At 42.3% G+C, this 10,207-nt stretch overlaps 1 protein-coding gene across 1 annotated transcript; it reads right to left on the bottom strand.

The window, feature by feature from the left end:
- Nucleotides 1-281: 281 nt before the first annotated feature.
- LOC309700445 (protein NLRC3-like) lies at nucleotides 282-7,503 on the bottom strand (the record flags this gene model as incomplete). The annotated part of the gene is made up of 6 exons (XM_082523956.1): nucleotides 282-1,294; nucleotides 1,568-1,741; nucleotides 2,668-4,468; nucleotides 4,620-4,824; nucleotides 6,806-6,884; nucleotides 7,475-7,503. The coding sequence occupies 6 exons, from the start codon at nucleotides 7,501-7,503 to the stop codon at nucleotides 1,105-1,107; spliced, it is 2,478 nt and encodes an 825-aa protein (XP_082380082.1). The 3' UTR covers nucleotides 282-1,104.
- Between the last annotated feature and the right edge of the window lie 2,704 nt (nucleotides 7,504-10,207).

The following is a 10,207-nucleotide window of genomic DNA, read 5'->3' as shown; positions in this document are numbered from 1 at the left end:
GTGTCTTTGGCCTAATTATGAGTCTGTCCATATGTTTGTAGTTCCCCACTTGCTTTGGTTTCTTAGCTCTAATTCTCTCAAATTTATCCTTGAAATCATTTACTGGCATCTCTCCCTCTCACTCCCACTATCCCCAGAACACCAGAGTATTCATCTCCTGGCATCTTTGCATTTTCTCCAATCATCCCTGTTTCTAGAGTCTCACCCCATCTGCAGGCAGTCCAAGAGAAACTGCCTCTGCCATTTTCTTCTTCTTAATCTTTGATTTTTCTCTTCACTTTCTCCATTGGGTCTTCTTAGACGCACTTTCCAGAAAGCAGCAACATTTTTTGTGCCCCATTTTTCAAATTGTGCATCTTACTTCAGCTTAATGTGTTTCCTGTTTTGTTTTTACACAGGTCATGTAAAAGAAATCCTACCAGAGACTCGACAAAGCTGAACTGAAAGACAGCACAGGCAATAAATCAGAGCAGCACAGAACTTAAGCTCATGGTCCATAGAAGCTGGGCTCTACAGGTGTACCAGGACAAGCTTAGTGTAAGTCCCTCGAAAAAGTTTCACTTGTGCTGTTTCGGTGTAAATTACTGGTTTGTTTGAACAATTTCATCAGCTGAACCATAAATACTCCAAAACAATTTCTTTGTGACTCAGTGTGATTTTTCATTTTGTAATATTAGCATGTCAAACTCTACATTCTCTACACAGATGAGAAATGAAGTGTATTTAATAATAAAAGTTATCTCTCAGAGACAAAGTTAGTGTCTCATTCAGGTCTGTATCTGAGTAGCCTCAGACACATGCAGTGCTCATATTTTCTGTTTTGTGTGTCACTCAGACCTCTTCCTGACAGGGGCAGCAATTTCATTTAAAGTCCCATTCACTGATACAGGCTGCTGGAGCTCCAACCAGGAGGGTACACACATGATCCAGGGAAAAAAATTATATATGGTCTCTTAGATAAATATTAAGAGGTCCTGTGTTTTACTAAAAAATCAAAGTAGTAAAACACAGGACCTTTGGGTTAGATATAAGGTGATTTGACAAATCATGTCTGTTGTAAATGAGTAAGCCATTTATCGACCTGACTCAGGTTTTAAATCATCATCAGAAAAGACTGAATCCTGACCTGAGAATTGTACACTTTGGACTCTCCACTGCAGAAAATAGAAGCTTCAGTCCTGAATCCTGCAGGTTGTTGTTACCCAGATCCAGCTCTGTCAGACGGGAGGACTGGGAGCTCAGGACTGAGGACAGAGCTTCACAGCTTCTGTCTGACAGGTTACAGCCACTCAGTCTGAAGAAAGGATGACAAGAAGACATGAAACACTTGTGTTAAAGTATATTCATGGTGCCATGAGGAGCTACTACATTTACAATATTTCAACACTGTTTCAGGACATGCTGGAATCCTTATTGCCTCATGTTACAAAAGACAAATGTGGCAGTTTACTGTGACTTGCATGGATTCATTAAAAAAACAAAACATAAACACTGTTAATTTTTTCCAAATGAAATTGATTAAATGATGTTAATTGATGAAAAAAAAATCGATATTGCTTGATCTGACCTCAGCGTTTCCAGTTTGCAGTATTGACTCTTCATCCCAGCAGACAGAAGCTTCACTCCTGAATCCTGCAGGTTGTTGTTACCCAGGTCCAGCTCTGTCAGATGGGAGGACTGGGAGCTCAGGACTGAGGACAGAGCTTCACAGCTTCTGTCTGACAGGTTACAGCCACTCAGTCTGAAATCAAGGTGGAAGGGAGACAAGATCAACCAAACAAATCAGAGCTTTATTGCTTTTTTATTGTTTTTAAGCAGAAATCAGTGAGGTGCTGGTAGATTCTGTTCTTTTGGTTTATTACCCAACAACACACACATACACTAATATTTGTGACTTTTGTAATAGTAGCATTTACAATGCAAAGCAACAGCGATCACAGATTGAAGGGGCCTGAATAAAACTACAATGCAGTGATTTTTAAGATGACCCGTTCTTCCAATTTCAAACAACAGATTTCTCCAACCTTACAGTTAAAAATAATTCTTTATCTCATACTGAATCTTGGTGCACCTCCCCCCAGTTTATTAAAATGAAGAGGTACTGAAGTTGCTGTAAGTGATGTGTGATGCCACTGATTTCCTTTCTGATCCAATACAAAGTAAAATTCAGGCTGGTATCTGCGATACTGATGAAAACTATTCCTTCAGAATCAATACAAGACATCATAAGAAAATATGATGTTTTGTATAACATAAAAAGCCTGAATTTTAAAATATTCAGTTAATAATCAAAAACAGATGTGACTGAAAATAATAAAACTGAGAAACATTTCATGGCCATTGCTACGGGCCATTCGATCCTTTTACAACCATTGCAAGAGCTTGGTTGGCATAGCCGGCAATACGTTGGATAGTAATAAGTCCGGTGGGTGATGGGCTCCACCAGGGCTGCCCTTTGTCACCGATTCTGTTCATAAATTTTATGTTTAAAGGCTGTATCAAAAGTTCATTCAAGTTACAATATTGTGGTCAAAAGTTCTCCTTTTTTCTTTTATACTATACAACTACGCTGTCTCATGGTTTTAGGACATGGATCTGTCATGGAAGAAATCTATGACCACTTTTAATCAACATTTTAAAAATAAACATGATCACAGATTTACTCACAGAGCCTTGTTGGAGGCTTTGACCACTGGCAGCAGCCTCAGAAGAGCCTCCTCTGAAGCAGAGTATTTCTTCAGGTCAAACACATCCAGATCTTCTTCTGATGACAGTAAGATGAAGACCAGAGCTGACCACTGAGCAGGAGACAGTTCATCTGTGGAGAGACTTCCTGATCTCAGGGACTGTTGGATCTCCTCCACTAGAGAACGATCATTCAGTTCATTCAGACAGTGGATCAGATTGATGCTTTTCTCTGCAGACAGATTCTCACTGAGCTTCTTCTTGATGTGCTGAACTGTTTCCTGATTGGTCTGTGAGCTACTTCCTGTCTGTGTCAGCAGACCTCGTAGGAGAGTCTGATTGGTCTGCAGTGAAAGACCCAGGAGGAAGCGGAGGAACAAGTCCAGGTGTCCATTTGGACTCTGTAAGGCCTTGTTCACAGCACTCTGGTGGAGAGATTGAAGTTTTGGTTTGTTAAATAATTTAGAGTTCTTGGAGGTTGTTTGTTTGTCTTCCAGCAGATTGAGTCCAGAGTTGCTGAAGGTCAGATGGACATGAAGAGCAGCCAGAAACTCCTGAACACTCAGATGGATGAAGCAGAACACCTTGTCCTGGTACAGTCCGCTCTCCTCTTTAAAGATCTGTGTGAACACTCCTGAGTACACTGAGGCTGCTCTGATATCGATGCCACACTCTGTCAGGTCTGATTCATAGAAGATCAGGTTTCCTTTCTGCAGCTGAACAAAAGCCAGTTTTCCCAGAGACTCCATCATCTTCCTGCTCTCAGGACTCCAGTGTGGATCTGTCTCAGCTCCTCCATCATACTTGACCTTCTTCACTTTGGCCTGAACCACCAGGAAGTGGATGTACATCTCAGTCAGGGTCTTGGGCAGCTGTCCTCCCTCTCTGGTTTCCAGCACATCCTCCAGAACTGTAGCAGTGATCCAGCAGAAGACTGGGATGTGGCACATGATGTGGAGGCTTCGTGATGTCTTGATGTGGGAGATGATGCTGCTGGCCTGCTCCTCATCTCTGAATCTCTTCCTGAAGTACTCCTCCTTCTGTGGGTCAGTGAACCCTCTCACCTCTGTCACCATGCCAACACAGTCAGGAGGGATCTGATTGGCTGCTGCAGGTCGTGTGGTTATCCAGAGGCGAGCAGAGGGAAGCAGTTTCCCCCTGATGAGGTTTATCAGCAGCACATCCACTGAGGTGGACTTTCTAGGGTCAGTTAGGATTGTAGTTTTGTGGAAGTCCAGAGGAAGTCGACACTCATCCAGACCATCAAAGATGAACACAACCTGGAAGTCTTCAAAGCTGCAGATTCCTGCTTCTTTGGTTTCAGTAAAGAAGTGATGAACAAGTCCCACCAAGCTGAACTTTTCCTCTTTCAGCACATTCAGCTCTCTGAAAGTGAATGGAAATATGAACTGGATGTCCTGGTTGGCTTTGTCTTCAGCCCAGTCCAGGCTGTATTTCTGTGTTAAGACTGTTTTCCCAATGCCAGCCACTCCCTTTGTCAGCACTGTTCTGATTGGTTCATCTCTTCCAGGTGAGGCTTTAAAGATGTCTTCTTGTCTGATGGTTGTTTCTGGTCTGTCTGGTTTCCTGGATGCTGTTTCAATCTGTCTGACCTCATGTTCATCATTGACCTCTGCAGTCCCTCCCTCTGTGATGTAGAGCTCTGTGTAGATCTGATTCAGGACGGTTGGGTTTCCTGCTTTAGCGATGCCCTCAAACACACACTGGAACTTCTTCTTCAGCTTAGACTTAAGGTTACGATGACAAACAGCAGCTGGAAGTTCTGAATAATAATAATAAAAATACAACTTTAACAATCACATTTTACAAAATGCTGATGACAATTTCTGACCCCCTGAGAAATGACTGAACACACTGGTGCCACAAGTCTCTCATTTATCCAGCAGCTTAAATCTTTAGATAAATCCTCTTACGTCTCTGCAGACGGTCAGCCAGCTCCTCCTGCTTCATTCTCCTCAGGAAGTCCACTGTGATCTTCACAAATGCCTCTCTGCTGTTTCTCCTCTGCTCATCATCCTCCCTCTGAAACTCCAAGCACTGGGGCTTATTTGGATTCAGAGCCTTCTGGATCTTCTTCAGCTCGTTCTTCACAAAAGTGATGATGTTGTCCTCCAGCAGCTGGAACAGAATACTTTATGAATGACCCACCACTCTGAACTTTAGTCCACACAACATCCACTTCTTTACCATCAAGGGGCATATCATCCACGAACTCTTTACCAATTATAGGTTTGACTTTATCTGATTAACTGAGACTTTGTCCACAACTCCATGATCCCAAAACGTTGATGCTGTTCATATGAATGCAGCGATTTCAGTGGGAGAAACATTTCACTGGTGTTCAGAGCTGAACTACCAACAGGTTGATGATCAAAGCCAGAAACTTGGAGATGTTTCTGGTGACTGAGTTGATCGTACAGACAACTGGTCTTAAAGGTTCACTCTGTTTACACATACAGATCAGTATTTAAGGTTTGACTCTCATCATCCACTGGAGCACAAACTGGGCGTCATCAGGACACTACAACACAGAACAAACACCATCCCCACAGACACAGCAGCCAGCGAAGCAGAAGAACTTCACATCAAGAAGGTCCTGAGTAAATGTGAACGCTGGTTTGAGGGCGGAGTCAAGGAGGCCATTTATGTGAAAAGGAAAGACCATCTCTGAATGGAGGAGGGGCCTAAGGGTACAACTGTCACCATCTTACATGCTGTGATTGCAGCCATTCCCCAGCTCTCTGTGAACTGGACTCATGACCATTGATCAACAACCATTGATCAATGGTCCTGACAATATGCGTACCAATGATCAATGAACTGACCTCCCAGCCCATTGTTCCTTCAGTGGGCTGGTTTCAGTCATACAAATGTCCTGTTTATGAGATTGAAACCTGCAGTCAGCTGAGACTGAAGAAGTCACCTGATGATGATGAAACGTTTCTCCCACTGAAAACATCCAGATGAACAGAATCAACCTTTTTGGGATTTACGTACCTGGATGATTGAGCATCAAGACACAACTCTGTGACTTTTCTCAGATGAATAAATCCTCTCCTCCAGCTTTGTTTACATCTACCAGCCCTGTGGCGCTGCCCAGGGACAATAATCTATGTGAGAGGTGGAAAGTCATACAGGTGTCTGCTCCTGCCTTCAGTTATTTTATCTACTGTGTGTCAACTGGCTGAACCTCCTCCAACTGTCTACTGTCTCCCTAAACTCAACAATGACTTAGTGATCTATCCATTCTCTGACCAAAGACATCCTGCTGCAGGAGGTTAACATAGCAGCCAATGATGATCCCACTCACTGTGAACAACACATTTGGACCTGATTTGCTGCTCTGGTTTACACGTGAACTTCCACTGCTGCTGTCACCAACTTGAGAGGCTCTACAGAAAAACTGGACTTGTCCATAAAAATCATAAACTACATTATAAGGACAGCATTGCTCAATCAACTCTAATTACTACTGACATGTTATCTCTTCTAACTAAGGTACAGACACTCAAACTTGCTGCTTTCAGTGAGAAGTCAAATGTCTGAATATGAGCTGGAAGCTGCTGAGAGTCCTCCTCCTTCCCGTGGGGTTTACTTTCTCTACTACTTTCAATATAAACACGCCCCTTTCATGCACCTGCAGAGGGCCACCAGCAGATGGAGCTGTCTTAAACAAATCCACTTGGATAGTTAGCTGTAGATGACTTTATCAGTATGATTGTAGGACTTTGAGTTATTCTTTAGATTTATTTAAACTCTTATATTGTGCACAAGTGTTGAGCGACCCATAATTTCTCTGTACTTTTCATAAGAGCAGCCAGACTTTCAGCTAGTTTTTCTTTTTTTAAGAGCTCAAAGTTATTGAAGAAACAGTTATTCAGCTTCATTCCCACTGATCTCGACTACAAACTGTTTCACTTTGGTTTCTGTTTAAAGCCTCGATGTTTAAAACGTTTCCCTGTGATCACATTTGCACCATCTGATTTCAAAGTTTGTTTCTTTTGGTCATTTAGTCCACAGAGTCCTTGGTGTTCTGAAAGGGACCTATAAATAAATGCATTATTATTAATAATAAAGTAGTTGTTGTACATGTACAGACCATAAATATGGAGTCCAGCTGTGTTTGATGCTGCTGGGCAGACTGACCACTGGGAACCTCTGAGCTCTGCTGCTCCACTCTGTGGAGGAACCATGAAGGATTAGATCAACACAGGATAAAGATCCAGGAGTTTCTGCTCAAATAACTTCATCTGAATCAAGTCTGTCAAGTTTTAGACTCTCAGATTCTGAAGATATATTTTCTGTTTTCTATGAACTTTCTTTCATCAGTGATGGAAGTGATGATGTTGCAGAAGCTCAGAGGAAACTTTGAGAAAACTGTGATGAACCATCAACTAATGCTCTCAGGAGGCCAAAGGTCCCTGAATGTAACTGTGCAGTAGATTCAACGAGTGTTTGAAACCTGACCACTTCCATATGTTTTCATTCTAACACAAGAAGTCCTTTTCTCATTGCTTTGATTTGAGTTTTCATTTGAGTTTTCTGAGTCTCGTATTTGGAGTCGAGTCTAATCAATGATCTGACAGAAGAACATTAAAAAGGATTTAGCAGTGCTGTCAAAATTAACATGTAGGGTTAGGGGTTCATCTGTTATCATGATTAACATGATAAAAACCTTTAACACGACACATCTGGAGAGCAGAACGACTCAAAATCCATGAAATGTTTCTATCAACGCACTTCGGGCAGTTTGTCCGAGTAGAGTTACCTTTGCACACGTGCAGATGTGCAGCACATCTGTTAGTGACGGCAGCTGAACCAATCAGCTCAATATGGAAGATGACAAACACACACTGACCTCCCGATGGAAAGTTTGAGCATTAAAAAAATAACAAGACGGACCAGCCGACCAACATGAAGGACTCTGCACATCGTGACAGAAGGAATTTTCTTTTCACCGAAGCACTTCCAGCTTAAAATATCACAACAATGCAAAGCACTGATGACACAACTGCCAAGTGGACAAACTGCAGACCTGTTAGTGTTGTTAATAACATAGTTTTGGTTCCTCGTGTCAAAGACTTGAAGAAGAGTGACAGAGAGTGTTAGACTGCTGCAGGATCAGTGCCACCTCCACAGACCTGTGAAGAAAATGATTGTTTGACAGATGGGCTCAGATTCAGGATCAGCTGAGGAGTTTGTGGCTGACAGAATCCTGCAGGTACAGAGCAGAGCCCATCATTAGCATGCAGGACTGTCCCTGGGGGGGTCGGCTCATTCAGGAGGTTAATCAATGTTTACATGTTCAATAAACATGTTAAGTGTGTAAATTTGCCCTTTTCTCTCGAGTCTGTTTGCTCATGAAATGAACTTTGATTCGTTTACATTAAAAATGATGTTTAATGGTGATTAATCCAAATGAATCCACAGTAACCCTGTGATGAGTCTGATTAAACATTTTCATTAACAGCAGTAATATAGATTATATATTATTATATATTAGTGCACACTTAGCTTTTAGTATATATGTTTGTTACAAAGTTGTATTTACAGCAGAGAAGCTGAGTTAAAGACTGAAAACTATTCAAAGTCTCTTTGAATTGAAGCGTTTAACATTCTTTGTGTTTATTCTGCATTGACTTCATTATATGGTGTAAACGTCTGTTACAGGCTTAAATATAAAGTTGGAAAAATGTAACTGCAGCTATTGATCAAGTAATTGTGATTAATCAGGATTAATGACAGAAGATTGTGTCATTAATTAGTCATGTTTTAATCTACTGACAGCACTAGTGTTCACTCTGGTGCCTCCAACTGTTTTACGCCCTTTCAACACCTTCGTGGTCAAAAGTGTACACGCACAAAATCTACAATAAAACCCTCACGCAGCAATAGGACAGACACACAATCCATTTATCTCTGTGTCTCAAACACACACACGTGTATTCAAAGCCTCGATTTGTTCATATTTCATCTGTTGTGTTTTTATCTTCAGCGTTTTCAGTGTTGCTGCATTTACACCAAAAATGTTTCCATTGATGAATCAGATTGATTTGAATGTGTTTCATCCATACAAATCCCTCCCTGGTGGTCACATGACTCTATAACATAACAGGAGTCATGTGACAAGAGTTTCATGCTGTAAAATGTCAAAATGGTTGAATGTGGTGGAGTAAAAATGTGAGATATCAACGACTTTTCTTCAATATGAAATGTTTGCAGGGCCTGACAGGAAGTGGACGGACGCTCTGATCACTTCCTGTTTGCTGAAGTGGGTTTTCAGTTGTTTAGAAACCAAAGGCTTGTTTTAAAAGACAGTTTAAATGGGACTGAGGGAACGACGTGTTTGTAGTTTATATCCAACAACATCAAGCAGTTTAATCAAAGAGTTCCTGTTGCTAACAGCTCACCTCTCTGCAGCAGACACAGGCTGGGATTTAAATTCAATGGGAAGATCTTTAGACCCGTCACTCTGTAAGGACACAGAGCTGGGTGGAGGTCCAGGCTGGTCCCTGTGAATAATGATGGAGCAGTGATGTGAGTGCTGAGCTGTGACATGGAGAAGAGTCATGGACAGTTAGAGATGGTCATCTCACCTCTGAGCTTTGGTCTGACTCTCATGTTCCCCACACAGAGTGCTTTTAGAGGGAGGGACTCCCTCCTCTCTGTCCTCACACTGATCCATGCTGCTCAATTCAGCTCACACACACTTTCTACCTGCAGAGGAAACACAAATCATTCATGTGCACATCAGCTGAAATCCTCCTTTCATCATGTGTGCTGTCCAAATATCAGCTGCTTCTTTCCTGCTTCATCTCAGTGTCAGCTGGATGCAGTCAGACAGCAGTGTGAGGCAGAGGAAGCTGCCATCAGCTGCTCTGCTATCAGTCCACTAGATGGAGCCTGAAGCACACACGATGCATTCACTGACACACACTGATTCACTGTGACTGGAAGCTTCAGTCAGTCCAACACGTGTGAACAACAGTTTAAACGTTTCAGCTGATCCAGGATTCAAAGAGGATCAGCAGAGTTAAAGCTTCACACTAATTCTTCCTGCTGAGTTTGCAGAGAACTGCACACACACTGATTCACTGCTAATGAGAAGCTTCTTCCATCCAGTAATTCATCATCCATCAGCTCTGCTGCTGCTCTCAGTCCTGGACTCTGATCACACACTAAAAGCAGCTTTTTAACTCGTGTCTGTAAGAACTCTTAGTGTTAGCTTAGTGCTAGCTTAGCGTTAGCTTAGTGTTAGCATGCTGTGTGCTAGCTTAGCGTCAGAGCTCTGCAGGTGTCTCGTGTGTAAATATTAATCACAGTGACAGTAAAGGAGGTAAAGGGCTGTGACGTCATCACGTACGCTGCGTCCTCTGTGGGCTCTGAGTGAACTCAAAGTACAAACTACAAGTACACAAACACGAACGTAGCTCAGAGTGGCGGACACACTCGGCCTCGTTGGTCCAGCTGTGAGTCCGTTACCGTGAACTATGGAGCGGCA

The sequence above is a fragment of the Aulonocara stuartgranti genome, assembly GCF_965226115.1.
Source record: "Aulonocara stuartgranti genome assembly, chromosome: 3".
NCBI classification, from domain to species: domain Eukaryota; kingdom Metazoa; phylum Chordata; class Actinopteri; order Cichliformes; family Cichlidae; genus Aulonocara; species Aulonocara stuartgranti.
This window is presented reverse-complemented; position numbering and strand designations above follow the sequence as displayed.